The sequence below is a fragment of the Heterodontus francisci genome, chromosome 9 (genome assembly GCF_036365525.1).
Source record: "Heterodontus francisci isolate sHetFra1 chromosome 9, sHetFra1.hap1, whole genome shotgun sequence".
NCBI lineage: Eukaryota > Metazoa > Chordata > Chondrichthyes > Heterodontiformes > Heterodontidae > Heterodontus > Heterodontus francisci.
In genome coordinates this window covers 106,793,022-106,810,712 of record NC_090379.1, presented here as the reverse complement: position 1 = coordinate 106,810,712, position 17,691 = coordinate 106,793,022, and the positions used below count along the sequence as shown (strand labels likewise).

The window sequence follows — 17,691 nt, the reverse complement described above, 5'->3', positions numbered from 1 at the left end:
CATGCCTTTCCAGATGCATATAAATTCTGTCTCTCATAATACCTTCCAATAACTTTCCCACCACTGATGTAAGGCTCACCGGCCTGTAGTTCCCTGCTTAACCCTGCTGCCCTTCTTAAATAAAGGCACAACATTAGCTATCCTCCAGTCTTCCAGTACCTCACCCATGGCTAATGATGATACAGAAATCTCTGCCTGGGCCCCAGCAATCTCCTCCCTTGCTTCCCATAGCATCCTCAGATACACCTGGTCAGGCCCTGGGGATTTATCCACCTTAATACACTTCAAAACCTCCAACACCTCCTCCTTTGTAATGTTGATATGCTCCAGGGTATCACTGTTCCCTCCCTTGAACTCACCAGCTTCCATGACCTTCTCCATGGTAAATACGGACGAGAAATATTCATTTAAGACCTCGCCCATTTCCCGTGGCTCCACACATAGATTGCCACACTGATCCTTAAGGGGACCTACTCTCTCCCTAGTTACCCTTTTACTCTTAATATACTTATAGAATCTTTTAGGATTCTTCTTTATCTTATCTGCCAGGGAAATCTCATGGCCCCTTTTAGCCCTCCTAATTTCCTTCTTAAGTGTAGTCCTATATCCCCTATACTCCTTGAGGGACACGCTCGATCCCAGCTGCCTATACCTGACATATGCCTCCTTCTTTGTCCTGACCAGACCCTCAATATCTCTCGTCAACCAAGGTTCCCTAAACTTGCCAGCCTGGCCCTTCCATCTAACAGGAACATGCCGGCCCTGAACTCTTCCTATCTCTCTTTTAAAAGCCCCCAACTTGCCAGACGTCCCTTTACCTATAAACAGCCTCTCCCATTTTGAGAGTTCCTGTCTGATGCCATCGAAATTCGCCTTCCCCCAATTTAGGACTTCAACCTGAGGACCAGTCCTATCCTTTTCCATAACTATCTTGAAGCAAATAGAGTTATGTTCACTGGTCCCAAAGTGCTCCCCCACTGACACATCAACCACCTGCCCATCCTCGTTTCATAAGAGGAGGTCGAGTGTAGCCTCTTCTCTAGTAGGGCCATCCACATACTGCTTCAGAAAACTATCCTAGACATACTTAATAAATTCTTCCCCATCTGATTCCTTAGCACTAAGGCAGTCCCAGTCAATATTAGGGAAGTTAAAATCACCTACTATTACAACCCTGTAATTCCTACACCTATCTGTGATTTCCCTACATATATGCTCCTCCACTTCCCTCTGACTATTGGGGGACCTATAGTATAAACCCATCAAAGTGATCACCCGTTTCTTATTTCTAAGTTCTACCATATGGCCTCGCTGGACATTCCCCCCAGGATATCCTCTCTAAGTACCGCCGTGATATCCTCCCTAATCAATAGTGCAACTCCCCCTCCTCTTTTACCTCCACCTCTGTCACGCTGGAAGCATCGGTACCCCGGAATATTGAGCTGCCAGTCCTGCCCATCCCTCAACCACATTTCCACAATAGCTATAATATCACAATCCTATGTACCGACCCATGCTCTGAGTTCATCTGCCTTACCTGTAAGGCTTCTTGCATTAAAGTAAATGCAGTTTAGCCTACCAGAACTTCCACGCTCCCTGTCCTGCCCCTGCCCGGCCTGCCTAGTGGACTTGCTTGCTTTAACATCTACATTTGCCTCAACTATCTCATCTGAGAGACTACTGGTTTGGGTCCCACCCTCCTGCAAGACTAGTTTAAACCCTCCCGAGAAGTACTAGCAAACCTCCCTGCAAGGATATTGGTCCCCCTCCAGATTAGATGCAACCCATCCTTCTTGTCCAGGTCACCTCTGTACCAGAAGAGATCCCAATGATCCTAGTAGCTGAAGCCCTCCCACCTACACCAGCTCTTCAGCCACGCATTAATTTGACTAATCCCCCTATTCCTACCCTCACTAACACGTGGCACAGGGAGTAATCCTGAGATTACAACCCTAGAGGTCCTGCTTTTTAACCTTCTGCCTGACCCTATATTCACTTTGCAGGACCTCATCTCTCTTCCTGCCTATGTCGTTAGTACCAATATGGACCACGACCTCTGGCTGCTCACCCTCCCCTTTCAGAATGTCCTGTCGCCACTCCGAGACATCCTTGACTCCAGCACCAGGGAGGCAACATACCATCCTGGAGTCTCATTTGTGGCCACAGAAACACCTATCTGCAACCCTTAAGATAGAATCCCCTATCACTATAGCTCTTCCAACCCTTTTCCTCCCCTGCTGTGCAGCAGAGCCCTCCGTGGTGCCACGAACTTGGCTGTTGCTGCTTTCCCCTGGGAGGTCATCCCCCCCCCAACAGTATCCAAAGCGGTATGTCTGTTTGAGAGGGAGATGGCCACAGGGGACTCCTGCACTACCTGCCTGCGCCTACTACTCCTTCTGGTGGTCATCCATCTCTTTTCTGCCTCTGCAGCCATTACCTGCAGTGTGACCACCTCACTAAACGTGCTATCCACGACTTCCTCAGCATCGCGGATGCTCCACAGTGAATGCACCCACAGCTCCAGCTCCGTAATGCAGGTAGCCCGTAGTTGCAGCTGGATACACTTCCTGCACACATGGTCACCAGGGACACTGGAAGCGTCCTTACCCTTAGATTAATTAGTTACTCCCTTAATTAAAAAATACTAATTATACTAGGGGCCTTGTTCTACCCACGACAATCTAAAGTCCTTAAAAAAAACACTTTAGTAGTATTCACCTTACCTTATCACCAGAGATTTTATTTCCAGCAAAAAAAAACAACTTTCCCCTTATTTTTTGAAGATATTCTAACAGCTGCTACTCACCAACCAATCACCTTGCAGCTCTCCTCTGACGTCACTGTTTGCCTTTTTTCTCAACACTCCGGTGCGCTGGAAGAGTGATTGTAGGATACAAGGAGAGGAAAAGTGTAATTACAGGCAGGAGGAGTTATATCGGGTGTAATTAGAGGCAGGCGGGCTTACATTGGGTGTAATTAGCGGCAGGAGGGGTTATGTTGGGTGTAATTACAGGCAGGAGGGATTATGTTGGGTGTAATTACAGACAGGAGGGGTTACATTGTATGTAATTACAGGCAAGAGAGATTACATTGGGTGTAATTACAGGCAGGAGGGATTACGTTGGGGGTAATTGCAGGTTGGAAGGGTGACAGTGGGTGAAATTACAGGCATGAGGGGTTACTTTGGGTGTAATTACAGGCAGGAAGGGTTGCATTAGGTGTAATTGCAGACAGGAGGACTGCACAGTGTAATTGCAGATGGGAAGAGAACATTTTAGGTACAGGTACAATATTGTACAGTGTATAATTACTAGAAACAGAATGAGTTTAGCCTGTCATTTCAGGCAGGGGTGACTGTAGGTTACATTATAGGTAGGGTGACTGTAGAGTGTGTTTAGTGGCAGGGGACTGTGTGCTATAATTAATGTGAGGTGTATTCCCAGGCAGGGGGAGGGGGGTGTACAATGTAATTCTAGAATGGAGGAGGGGTACACATTGTAATTCCAGGTAGGTGGAGTGAGTACAGTGTAATTCTGGGCAGGAAGAGGGGTGAACAGTATAATTCTGGGCTGGATGAAGAGTATACAACGTAATTCCAGACAGGGGTAGGGGGTACAGTGTAATTCCGGGCAGGAGGAGGGGTGTACAGTGTGTGTCCGGGCAGGAGGAAAAGTATACAGTGTAATTCTGGGCAGGAGGAGGGGTGTACAGTGTAATTCAGGGCAGGATGAGGGATGTAGAATTTAATTGCAGGCAGGAGGAGGGGTGTACAATGTTAGTAGAGGCAGAAGGAGGGCAGTTGTGTGGTTTGAGGTGGGAGGATTGCACAATGTTCCATATATATAGCTGAAACTTTCACCATCTTCACTTCCTTAATGAGTGAAATTATCAATTTGTGTCACACTCAGCAATGTGACATGGGCTAAGAATGGATGGTGACTGATTCCAGATGGGAGCCTTCCAGTCACCTGGGGTAGAGCATTGACCGTCTTCTATCAGTTCTGGCTCTGTGGGTTACATTCTCGCTTCTGTGTCAGAGGTTGCAGCTTCTAGACCCACTCCAGAGACTTGGGTACAGAATCTAGGCTGACACTCCAATGCAGTACTGATGGAGTGCTGCAGTGTCAGAGATGCCGTTTTTTGGATGAAGCGTTAAGTTGACACCCCATCTACCCTGTCAGGCTGAACGTAAACGAATCCATAGCACTATTCGATGAAGAGCAGGAGAGTTCTCCACGATTTCCTGGCCAGTATTTATTCCTCGATTAACACCTAAAAAAAGATTATCTGGTCATTATCACATTGCTGTTTGTGGGAGTTTGCTGTGTACAAATTGGCTGTTATATTTTCTACATTAGTACAGTGTCTACACTTCATAAAAGTACTTCATAAAAGTACTCCAAATGCGGCCTAACCAACGTTATGTACAACTGTAGGCTGTAGAGACAGCCCTGGTAATTATAGACCTGTGAGCCTTACTTCGGCTGTGGGTAAAATGTTGAAAAAGGTTATAAGAGACAGGATTTATAATCATCTTGAAAAGAATAAGTTCATTAGCGATAGTCAGCACGGTTTTGTGAAGGGTAGGTTGTGCCTCACAAACCTTATTGAGTTTTTCGAGAAGGTGACCAAACAGGTGGATGAGGGTAAAGCAGTGGATGTGGTGTATATGGATTTCAGTAAGGCGTTTGATAAGGTTCCCCACCGTAGGCTATTGCAGAAAATACGGAAGTATGGGGTTGAAGGTGATTTAGTGCTTTGGATCAGAAATTGGCTAGCTGAAAGAAGACAGAGGGTGGTGGTTGATGGCAAATGTTCATCCTGGAGTTTAGTTACTAGTGGTGTACCGCAAGGATCTGTTTTGAGGCCACTGCTGTTTGTCATTTTTATAAATGACCTGGAAGTGGGTGTAGAAGGGTGGGTTAGTAAATTTGCGGATGACACTAAGGTCGGTGGAGTTGTGGATAGTGCCGAAGGATGTTGTAGGGTACAGAGGGACATGGATAGGCTGCAGAGCTGGGCTGAGAGATGGCAAATGGAGTTTAATGCGGAAAAGTGCGAGGTGATTCACTTTGGAAGGAGTAACAGGAATGCAGAGTACTGGGCTAATGGGAAGATTCTTGGCAGTGTAGATGAACAGAGAGATCTTGGTGTCCAGGTACATAAATCCCTGAAAGTTGCTACCCAGGTTAATAGGGCCGTTAAGAAGGCATATGGTGTGTTAGCTTTTATTAGTAGGGGGATCGAGTTTCGGAACCACGAGGTCATGCTGCAGCTGTACAAAACTCTGGTGAGACCGCACCTGGAGTATTGCGTGCAGTTCTGGTCACCGCATTATAGGAAGGATGTGGAAGCTTTGGAAAGGGTGCAGGGGAGATTTACCAGGATGTTGCCTGGTATGGAGGGAAGGTCTTACGAGGAAAGGCTGAGGGACTTGAGGTTGTTTTCGTTGGAGAGAAGGAGGAGGAGAGGTGACTTAATAGAGACATATAAGATAATCAGAGGGTTAGATAGGGTGGATAGTGAGAATCTTTTTCCTCGGATGGTGATGGCAAACACGAGGGGACATAGCTTTAAGTCGAGGGGTGATAGATATGGGACAGATGTCAGAGGTAGTTTCTTTACTCAGAGAGTAGTAGGGGCGTGGAACGCCCTGCCTGCAACAGTAGTAGACTCGCCAACTTTAAGGGCATTTAAGTGGTCATTGGATAGACATATGGATGAAAATGGAATAGTGTAGGTCAGATGGTTTCACAGGTCGGCGCAACATCGAGGGCCGAAGGGCCTGTACTGCGCTGTAATGTTCTAATTCTAATTCCAACTCTTGTACTCAATGCCTCGGCCGATGAAGGCAAGCATGCCGTACGCCTTCTTCACCACCCTGTCTACCTCTGTTGCCACTTTCAAGGAGCTATGTACTTACATCCCAAGGTGTCTCTGCTCAAGAACACTCCCCAGGCCCCTGCCATTCACTGTATATGTCCTACCCTGGTTTAATTTCCCAAAATGCATCACCACACTTGTCTGCATTAAATTCCATTTGCCAATCCCTTGCCTACTTTCCCAGTTGATCTATATCCTGTTGTAACCTTAGACAACCTTCTTCACTGTCCACTATACCGCCAATTTTGGTGTCATCTGCGAACTTACTAATCATGCCCCTTACATTCACATCCAAGTCATTAATATATATGACAAACAACAGAGGGCCTAGCACTGATCCCTGCGGCACACCACTGGTCACCGGCCTCCAATCTGAAAAACAACCCTCCACTACCACCCTCTGCCTCCTATCACCAAGCCAATTTTGTATCCAATTTGCTAGCTCACCCTGAATCCCATGTGTTCGAACCTTCTGGACCAGCCTACCATGCGGGACTTTGTCAAAGACCTTGCTAAAGTCCATGTTGACAACGTCCATCGCCCTGCCCTCATCAATTCTCTTGGTCACCGCCTCGAAAAACTCAATCAAAATCGTGAGACATGATTTCCCACGCACGAAGTCATGCTGACTATCCCTAATTAGACCATGCCTTTCCAGATGCATATAAATTCTGTCTCTCATAATACCTTCCAATAACTTTCCCACCACTGATGTAAGGCTCACCGGCCTGTAGTTCCCTGCTTAACCCTGCTGCCCTTCTTAAATAAAGGCACAACATTAGCTATCCTCCAGTCTTCCAGTACCTCACCCATGGCTAATGATGATACAGAAATCTCTGCCTGGGCCCCAGCAATCTCCTCCCTTGCTTCCCATAGCATCCTCAGATACACCTGGTCAGGCCCTGGGGATTTATCCACCTTAATACACTTCAAAACCTCCAACACCTCCTCCTTTGTAATGTTGATATGCTCCAGGGTATCACTGTTCCCTCCCTTGAACTCACCAGCTTCCATGACCTTCTCCATGGTAAATACGGACGAGAAATATTCATTTAAGACCTCGCCCATTTCCCGTGGCTCCACACATAGATTGCCACACTGATCCTTAAGGGGACCTACTCTCTCCCTAGTTACCCTTTTACTCTTAATATACTTATAGAATCTTTTAGGATTCTTCTTTATCTTATCTGCCAGGGAAATCTCATGGCCCCTTTTAGCCCTCCTAATTTCCTTCTTAAGTGTAGTCCTATATCCCCTATACTCCTTGAGGGACACGCTCGATCCCAGCTGCCTATACCTGACATATGCCTCCTTCTTTGTCCTGACCAGACCCTCAATATCTCTCGTCAACCAAGGTTCCCTAAACTTGCCAGCCTGGCCCTTCCATCTAACAGGAACATGCCGGCCCTGAACTCTTCCTATCTCTCTTTTAAAAGCCCCCAACTTGCCAGACGTCCCTTTACCTATAAACAGCCTCTCCCATTTTGAGAGTTCCTGTCTGATGCCATCGAAATTCGCCTTCCCCCAATTTAGGACTTCAACCTGAGGACCAGTCCTATCCTTTTCCATAACTATCTTGAAGCAAATAGAGTTATGTTCACTGGTCCCAAAGTGCTCCCCCACTGACACATCAACCACCTGCCCATCCTCGTTTCATAAGAGGAGGTCGAGTGTAGCCTCTTCTCTAGTAGGGCCATCCACATACTGCTTCAGAAAACTATCCTAGACATACTTAATAAATTCTTCCCCATCTGATTCCTTAGCACTAAGGCAGTCCCAGTCAATATTAGGGAAGTTAAAATCACCTACTATTACAACCCTGTAATTCCTACACCTATCTGTGATTTCCCTACATATATGCTCCTCCACTTCCCTCTGACTATTGGGGGACCTATAGTATAAACCCATCAAAGTGATCACCCGTTTCTTATTTCTAAGTTCTACCATATGGCCTCGCTGGACATTCCCCCCAGGATATCCTCTCTAAGTACCGCCGTGATATCCTCCCTAATCAATAGTGCAACTCCCCCTCCTCTTTTACCTCCACCTCTGTCACGCTGGAAGCATCGGTACCCCGGAATATTGAGCTGCCAGTCCTGCCCATCCCTCAACCACATTTCCACAATAGCTATAATATCACAATCCTATGTACCGACCCATGCTCTGAGTTCATCTGCCTTACCTGTAAGGCTTCTTGCATTAAAGTAAATGCAGTTTAGCCTACCAGAACTTCCACGCTCCCTGTCCTGCCCCTGCCCGGCCTGCCTAGTGGACTTGCTTGCTTTAACATCTACATTTGCCTCAACTATCTCATCTGAGAGACTACTGGTTTGGGTCCCACCCTCCTGCAAGACTAGTTTAAACCCTCCCGAGAAGTACTAGCAAACCTCCCTGCAAGGATATTGGTCCCCCTCCAGATTAGATGCAACCCATCCTTCTTGTCCAGGTCACCTCTGTACCAGAAGAGATCCCAATGATCCTAGTAGCTGAAGCCCTCCCACCTACACCAGCTCTTCAGCCACGCATTAATTTGACTAATCCCCCTATTCCTACCCTCACTAACACGTGGCACAGGGAGTAATCCTGAGATTACAACCCTAGAGGTCCTGCTTTTTAACCTTCTGCCTGACCCTATATTCACTTTGCAGGACCTCATCTCTCTTCCTGCCTATGTCGTTAGTACCAATATGGACCACGACCTCTGGCTGCTCACCCTCCCCTTTCAGAATGTCCTGTCGCCACTCCGAGACATCCTTGACTCCAGCACCAGGGAGGCAACATACCATCCTGGAGTCTCATTTGTGGCCACAGAAACACCTATCTGCAACCCTTAAGATAGAATCCCCTATCACTATAGCTCTTCCAACCCTTTTCCTCCCCTGCTGTGCAGCAGAGCCCTCCGTGGTGCCACGAACTTGGCTGTTGCTGCTTTCCCCTGGGAGGTCATCCCCCCCCCAACAGTATCCAAAGCGGTATGTCTGTTTGAGAGGGAGATGGCCACAGGGGACTCCTGCACTACCTGCCTGCGCCTACTACTCCTTCTGGTGGTCATCCATCTCTTTTCTGCCTCTGCAGCCATTACCTGCAGTGTGACCACCTCACTAAACGTGCTATCCACGACTTCCTCAGCATCGCGGATGCTCCACAGTGAATGCACCCACAGCTCCAGCTCCGTAATGCAGGTAGCCCGTAGTTGCAGCTGGATACACTTCCTGCACACATGGTCACCAGGGACACTGGAAGCGTCCTTACCCTTAGATTAATTAGTTACTCCCTTAATTAAAAAATACTAATTATACTAGGGGCCTTGTTCTACCCACGACAATCTAAAGTCCTTAAAAAAAACACTTTAGTAGTATTCACCTTACCTTATCACCAGAGATTTTATTTCCAGCAAAAAAAAACAACTTTCCCCTTATTTTTTGAAGATATTCTAACAGCTGCTACTCACCAACCAATCACCTTGCAGCTCTCCTCTGACGTCACTGTTTGCCTTTTTTCTCAACACTCCGGTGCACTGGAAGAGTGATTGTAGGATACAAGGAGAGGAAAAGTGTAATTACAGGCAGGAGGAGTTATATCGGGTGTAATTAGAGGCAGGCGGGCTTACATTGGGTGTAATTAGCGGCAGGAGGGGTTATGTTGGGTGTAATTACAGGCAGGAGGGATTATGTTGGGTGTAATTACAGACAGGAGGGGTTACATTGTATGTAATTACAGGCAAGAGAGATTACATTGGGTGTAATTACAGGCAGGAGGGATTACGTTGGGGGTAATTGCAGGTTGGAAGGGTGACAGTGGGTGAAATTACAGGCATGAGGGGTTACTTTGGGTGTAATTACAGGCAGGAAGGGTTGCATTAGGTGTAATTGCAGACAGGAGGACTGCACAGTGTAATTGCAGATGGGAAGAGAACATTTTAGGTACAGGTACAATATTGTACAGTGTATAATTACTAGAAACAGAATGAGTTTAGCCTGTCATTTCAGGCAGGGGTGACTGTAGGTTACATTATAGGTAGGGTGACTGTAGAGTGTGTTTAGTGGCAGGGGACTGTGTGCTATAATTAATGTGAGGTGTATTCCCAGGCAGGGGGAGGGGGGTGTACAATGTAATTCTAGAATGGAGGAGGGGTACACATTGTAATTCCAGGTAGGTGGAGTGAGTACAGTGTAATTCTGGGCAGGAAGAGGGGTGAACAGTATAATTCTGGGCTGGATGAAGAGTATACAACGTAATTCCAGACAGGGGTAGGGGGTACAGTGTAATTCCGGGCAGGAGGAGGGGTGTACAGTGTGTGTCCGGGCAGGAGGAAAAGTATACAGTGTAATTCTGGGCAGGAGGAGGGGTGTACAGTGTAATTCAGGGCAGGATGAGGGATGTAGAATTTAATTGCAGGCAGGAGGAGGGGTGTACAATGTTAGTAGAGGCAGAAGGAGGGCAGTTGTGTGGTTTGAGGTGGGAGGATTGCACAATGTTCCATATATATAGCTGAAACTTTCACCATCTTCACTTCCTTAATGAGTGAAATTATCAATTTGTGTCACACTCAGCAATGTGACATGGGCTAAGAATGGATGGTGACTGATTCCAGATGGGAGCCTTCCAGTCACCTGGGGTAGAGCATTGACCGTCTTCTATCAGTTCTGGCTCTGTGGGTTACATTCTCGCTTCTGTGTCAGAGGTTGCAGCTTCTAGACCCACTCCAGAGACTTGGGTACAGAATCTAGGCTGACACTCCAATGCAGTACTGATGGAGTGCTGCAGTGTCAGAGATGCCGTTTTTTGGATGAAGCGTTAAGTTGACACCCCATCTACCCTGTCAGGCTGAACGTAAACGAATCCATAGCACTATTCGATGAAGAGCAGGAGAGTTCTCCACGATTTCCTGGCCAGTATTTATTCCTCGATTAACACCTAAAAAAAGATTATCTGGTCATTATCACATTGCTGTTTGTGGGAGTTTGCTGTGTACAAATTGGCTGTTATATTTTCTACATTAGTACAGTGTCTACACTTCATAAAAGTACTTCATTGGCTGTGAAGTGGTTTTGTATGTGCTGACATCATGAAAGGTGTGATGTACATGAAAGTTCTTTTTTCTTTCTTAACTCTGCATCTAACCTATTCTACACCTGACCTGGGAATTGTATGATATTAACACTGGGTGCATGAAGTGGAACATGTCTTATTCTCCGACTCCCCAATACAAAATAAAAGTAGTGATGGAATTAAAAATATCTAAAACTAAAGCATGCTTGCCCGGCTTCTGTTGAATTGCTTTCTGTGCTTTGCCCTTGTTTGCAGATTGCTGGGTAAGCCCTGATGGGGAGACAAGCTACGCAACAGCAGCCCTTGGGAACACGTGGAGTCACAGTGTCAACACCAGGCTCATCATGCAGTATCTGGACTACCACAGCAGGCAGGTGAGGTTTGCAGGGGCTGAGAGCCAGGGCGGAGGCGGAGGAAGCAAAGCCTCTTATCACTGTGGGTTGCCACACGAGTTTCAAGAACTCAACCACATGGGGAGATAGGCGGGTGTAGCACGGAGAGCTGTCAGGAGTCAGAGCGGAGAAAAGCTCTCAAGTGCAGATTGCGATAAGCTGGAAGGATGTGTTAGTTGCCTCTCAGTCAGACTGGGTTCCTGTTTATCCACCGATTTTGTAACTTACCGCAGCACATTAATCAGGTGTAAGTGCTATGAACACCAAGAGCCATTTTTCTGCCCTTTCTTAAAAAGGTAATACATCCCATAATAACAAACTGTACATGCTTGATTTCAGAATTACCACCTTATAAATATTTCAGGGCAGGAGGGGAATTGGCCTGTGCGAGCTTAAGCATCAAAGCTACAGTGATATGTGATACAGTGACTTCGGAGTCAAAAGTTTGTGGGTTCAAGTTCCACTCCGAAGACTTGAGGACATAATCTAGGTGGATACTACAGTGCAGCACTGAGTGAATGCTGCACTGTGGGAAGTGCCGTCTTTCAGATGAGATGTTAAACCAAGGCCCCATCTGCCCTCTCAGGTTAAAAAAAAAACAGTACAGTATTTCGAAGAAGAGCAGGGGAGTTCTCTCTGATGTCCTAGACAATATTTATCCCTCAATCGACATCACTGAAGCAGATTATCTGGTCGTTACCACATGCTGTTTGTGGGACTTTGCTGTGTGCAAATTCACTGCCATGTTTCCTACATTGCAACAGTGACTACAGTTCAAAAGTATTTATTTGGCTGTAAAGTGCTTTGTGACATCTCGAGGTCATGAAAGGCACTATATATGCTTTTGGTATTTCAGTCATTTATAGTTTAAAAATTTTTTTCCTGAATTATCAGACCATTTGAATGAAGTGACTTTGAATTAAGAGGAATTGGCTGTGGTGATATCCCATTTCTCTGTATCCTTTAATATTTATATTCCAATGTTTACTTACTAACCCTTTAGTAGTCATATATCAGCTGTGGCTCAGTGGGTAGCACTCTTGTCTCTTTTGTTTCCTCTAGTTCTCTATAAGCATAGTTGCACTTTTGCTCTGCTGTTAAAGTGAAAAGACGCTCTCCTGCCACATGGTGAGCTCTGGATTGAGTTAAAAGGTTGTGAGTTCAAGTCCCCCTCTAGACACTTGAACACATAATCTAGGCTGGCACACCTGTGAGGCACTGGTACCTGTGAGGCACTGAGGGAGTGCAGCACCATTTGCAATACCATCTTTCAGATGGGATTTCAAACCAAGGCTCTGTCTGCCCTCTTGTTAAGATGCAATGGAACTATTCAAAGAAGAGCAGGGGAATTGTCAGTCAGAGAACTTTTAGGGGACAGTGATCATCGTATCAAAGGGTTTAGGTTAGTTATGTAAAAGGAAAAGGAGTAATGTAGAATAAAAATACTTAATTGGAGGAGGGCCAATTTCAGTGGAGTGGGAACAGATCTGTCCCAGGTAAATTGGAATTAAAGATTGGCAGACAAAACTGTCTTGCAACATTGGGCTGCCTTTAAAGAGGAGCTGGTTCAGGTACAGTTGAGGTACATTCCCACAAGGGGGAAAGGTAGGGCATGTAAAGCCAGAGCTCCTTGGATGATGAAAGTGAGTATACTGAAGCAGTAAAAGGGTGCATATGACAGATGTCAGATTGATAATACAAGTGAGAACCAGACTGAATATAGAAAATTCAGAGGGGAAGTGAAAAAGAAAATAAGAGAGGCAAAGAGAGAGTATGAAAAGAGGCTGGCAGCTAAAACTACAGGGAATCCAAAGTCTTCGATATGCATATAAATGGTAAAAGGAGGGATGGGGCCGATTAAGGCCCAAAAAGAGGATTTATACATGGAGGCAGAGAGCATGGCTGAGGCACTAAATGAGGACTCTGCATCTTTCTTTATCAAGGAAGAATAGGCTGTCAAAGACATAGTGAAAGAGGAGTAGTTGAAACACTGGATAAAGAGGAAGTATTAGAAAGGCTGGCCTGACTTGAAGTTGACAGTCACTAGGACCAGATCAGATATATCTAAGCAGGGAAGTAAGGGTAGAAATTGCAGACGACCTATCCATAATCTTCCAATCCTCCTTAGATAGAGCGCTGTTACCAGAGGACTGGAGAATTGCAGATGTTACACCCTTGTTCAAAAAAGGATGTAAGGATAAGCCCAGGAACTACAGGCCAGTCAGTTTAACCTCGGTGGTGGGAAAGCTTTTAGAAATGATAATCTGGGACAAAATTAACAGTCACTTTGACAAGTATGCATTAATTAAGGAAAGCCAGCATGGATTTATTAAGGGAAAATCATGTTTAACTAACTTGCTTGAGTTTTTTGATGAGGTAACAGAGAGGGTTGAAGAGGGTAATGCAGTTGATGTGGTGTGCATGGACTTGTAAAAGACAAATGATAAAGTGCCACATAACAGGCTTGTCATCAAAGTTAAAGCCAATGGAATTAATAAGGACAGTGGTAGCATGAATATGAAATTGGCTGAGTGACAGGAAACAGAGAGTAGTGGTGAATGGTTGTTTTTCAGACTGGAGGAATGTATACAGTGATGTTCCCCAGGAGTCAGTACTAGGACCACTGCTTTGCTTGATATCTATTAATGACCTAGACTTGAGTGTACAGGAATTTCAAAATTTGCTGATGACGCTAAACTTGGAAGTATTGTGAACTGTGAGGATAGTGGTACACTTCAAGAAAACATAGACAGGCTGGTGGAATGGGCAGACACAAGGCAGATGAAATTTAATGCAGAGAAGTGTGAAGTGATACATTTTGGTAGGAAGGACAAGGAGAGGCAACACAGAATAAAGGGCACAAATTCTAAAGCGGGTGCAGGAGTAGAGAGGCCTAGGGATATATGTCCACAAATCGTTGCCAGTGGCAGGGCAGGTTGAAAAAGTGGTTTTAAAAAAAGGCATATGGGATTCTGGGCTTTAGAAATAAAGCAAAGATGTTATGGTGAACCTTTTATAAAACACTGTTTCAGCCTCAACTGGAGTATTGTCTCCAATTCTGGGCACCACACTTTAGGAAGGATGGAAAGGTTTTGGAGAAGGTGCAGAAAATGCTCATGAGAATGGTTCCAGGGATAAGGAACTTCAGTTACATGAATAGATTGGAGAAACTGGGGCTGTTCTTCTTAGAGAAGAGAAGGTTGAGAGGAGATTTGATAGTGTTCAAAATCTGGAGGGGTCTGGACAGAATAGATAGAAACTCTACCCATTGGCAGAAGGGTTGTGAACCAGAGGACATTGATTTAAGGTGATTGGTGAAAGGACCAAAGGTGACATGAGGAAAAGCTTTTTTTAACTGCAAATGATTAGGATCTGGAATGCACTGCCTGAGAGTGTGGTGAAGGCAGATTCAATCATGACTTTCTAAAGGGAATTGGATAAACACCTAAAGAGAAAAAAGTTGCCGGGGCTTGGATGGGGGTGTGGAACTAGCTGAGTTGTTCTTGCAGAGAGGCGGCATGGACACGACAGACCAAATGGCTTCCTTCTGTGCTGTAACCATTGTATAATTCTAGACGCTTGGTGTGGGACCACTATTGCATATGTGCTTGGAGCTGTTACTAGCTCCATGGTAGTCTTCAGTTCTGTTATATGGCCATTGTGCACATTGCTAGTTGATTCTTCCACTCAAGCTGCCCTTTGCAGCACCATGTCCCTAATATCTGCACAGAAGCTTGATGATCTTTTTTTAAAATCATTCATGGGATGTGGGCGTCACTGGCTATGCCAGCATTTATTGCCCATCCCTAATTGCCCTTGGGAAGGTGGTGGTGAGCTGCCTTCTTGAACCGCTGCAGTCCATTTGGGGTAGGTAGACCCACAGTGCTGTTAGGAAGGGAGTTCCAGGATTTTGACCCAGCGACAGTGAAGGAACGGCGATATAGTTCCAAGTCAGGATGGTGTGTGACTTGGAGGGGAACTTGCAGGTGGTGGTGTTCCCATGTATTTGTTGCCCTTGTCCTTCTAGTTGGTAGAGGTTGCAGGTTTGGAAGGTGCTGTATAAGGAGCCTTGGTGCATTGCTGCAGTGCATCTTATAGATGGTACACACTGCTTCCACTGTGCGTCGGTGGTGGAGGGAGTGAATGTTTGTAGATGGGGTGCCAATCAAGCGGGCTGCTTTGTCTTGGATGGTGTCGAGCTTCTTGAGTGTTGTTGGAGCTGCATCCATCCAGGCAAGTGGAGAGTATTCCATCACACTCCTGACTTGTGCTTTGTAGATGGTGGATAGGCTTTGGGGAGTCAGGAGGTGAGTTACTCGCTTCAGGATTCCTAGCCTCTGACCTGCTTTTGTAGCCACAGTATTTATATGGCTACTGCAGTTCAGTTTCTGGTCAATGGTAGCTGCTAGGATGTTGATAGTGGGGGATTCAGCAATGGTAATGCCGTTGAATGTCAAGAGGAGATGGCTAGATTCTGTCTTGTTGGAGATGGTCATTGCCCGGCACTTGTGTGGCGCGAATGTTACTTGCCAGTAATCAGCCCAAGCCTGGATATTGTCCAGGTTTTGCTGCAAATCTACACGGACTGCTTCAGTATCTGAGGAGTCACGAATGGTGCTGAACATTGTGCAATCATCAGCGAACATCCCCACTTCTGACCTTATGATTGAAGGAAGGTCATTGATGAAGCAGCTGAAGATGGTTGGGCCTAGGACACTACCCTGTGGAACTCCTGCAGTGATGTCCTGGAGCTCAGATGAATGACCTCCAACAACCACAACCATCTTTCTTTGCGCTCAGTATGACTCCAGCCAGCGGAGGGTTTTCCCCCTGATTCCCATTGACCTCAGTTTTGCTAGGGCTCCTTGATGCCATACTCGGTCAAATGCTGCCTTGATGTCAAGGGCAGTCACTCTCACCTCACCTCTTGAGTTCAGCTCTTTTGTCCATGTTTGAACCAAGGCCGTCATGAGGTCAGGAGCTGAGGGGCCCTGGCGGAACCTAAACTGAGCGTCACTGAGCAGGTTATTGCTAAGCAAGTGCCGCTTGATGGCACTGTTGATGACACTTTCCATCAGTTTACTGATGATTGAGAGTAGGCTGATGGGGCGGTAATTGGCCGGGTTGGACTTGTCCTGCTTTTTGTGTCCAGGACATACCTAGGCAATTTTCCACATTGCAGGGTAGATGCCAGTGTTGTAGCTGTACTGGACCTGCTTGGCTCGGGGCGCGGCAAGTTCTGGAGCACAGGTCTTCAGTAATATTGCCGGAATATTGTCAGGACCCATAGCCTTTGCAGTATCCAGTACCTTCAGTCATTTTTTGATATCACGCGGAGTGAATCGAATTGGCTGAAGTCTGGCATCTGTGATGCTGGGGACTTCAGGAGGAGGCCGAGATGGATCATCAACTCGGCACTTCTGGCTGAAGATTGTTGCAAATGCTTCAGCCTTATCTTTCGCACTGATGTGCTGGGCTCCCCCATCATTGAGGATGGGGATATTTGTGGAGCCACCTCCTCCAGTTATTGTTTAATTGTCCACCACCATTCACGGCTGGATGTGGCAGGACTGCAGAGCTTAGATCTGAGATCGCTTATGGGACCTACAAATAGTAGTGGTGATCTGCCCAAGGGCAGGTCCTCCACTCATTTCTTCACGGCACATGGTCTTGCACTTTTCTCTTCAGTTGCTTATAAGAGCCTCCCAATGTTTAATTTCCATGAGAAATGAGAAATATGACTAGGAAAATGTATGTGAGGTGGTTTCCCAATGCCTTCCTCATATGAGTTTTAAAAGAAACACAAGTTATATTCCCATTGTCCCTCGAGGTTCTAGCTCTTCTGCCATCACCACCGAAAATGTGCTGGTTCCAGTGTTGGCCATGGCTTGTACCCCTGAGCATGGGACCCTTACCTGGGCCTGGGGCGACTCGCAAAAAGGCAGGGACGACCACTCCTGCGGTCTCAATAACCCTGCTAACCTGAATCTACAAGTATTGCCTTTTAAATGTAGAGCCCCATGAGGTCATAGATCCTTTCTAAGTTCTTCAGCCACAAGTTATGCTTCACAAACCTGCAGCTCGTAGTGTGGTCCTTGGGCAGAATGATGTCTCCTACCAGAATGTTTATTGACACCACTGTGCCACTCAATAAATTGGAGGTGGGCAGGGACTTATGGTAGTACAAACAGCAAACAGAATCTATTCAGAGTCTCTCCGAGTTACAGCAAACAGAACTTATGACCCAAGCTGCAGTAACTTTTCCCAACAAAAGCAAGGTGATTTCTCCAGTAAAACGCAGTGAGTGATGGATAGTTAGATAACCCAAATTATGTGCAGATAATCAATCCCCAGACACTTAACA

At 46.1% G+C, this 17,691-nt stretch overlaps 1 protein-coding gene across 3 annotated transcripts in view; it reads left to right on the top strand.

The window, feature by feature from the left end:
• rad51b (RAD51 paralog B) overlaps positions 1–17,691 on the top strand; it is a 694,153-nt gene that overhangs the window by 448,696 nt on the left and 227,766 nt on the right. For all 3 annotated transcript variants that reach the window (XM_068039630.1, XM_068039632.1, XM_068039633.1), the window contains one exon: positions 11,191–11,309. In XM_068039630.1, coding sequence (XP_067895731.1) covers positions 11,191–11,309 — 119 coding nt within the window. The remainder of the gene's footprint in view (positions 1–11,190; positions 11,310–17,691) is intronic.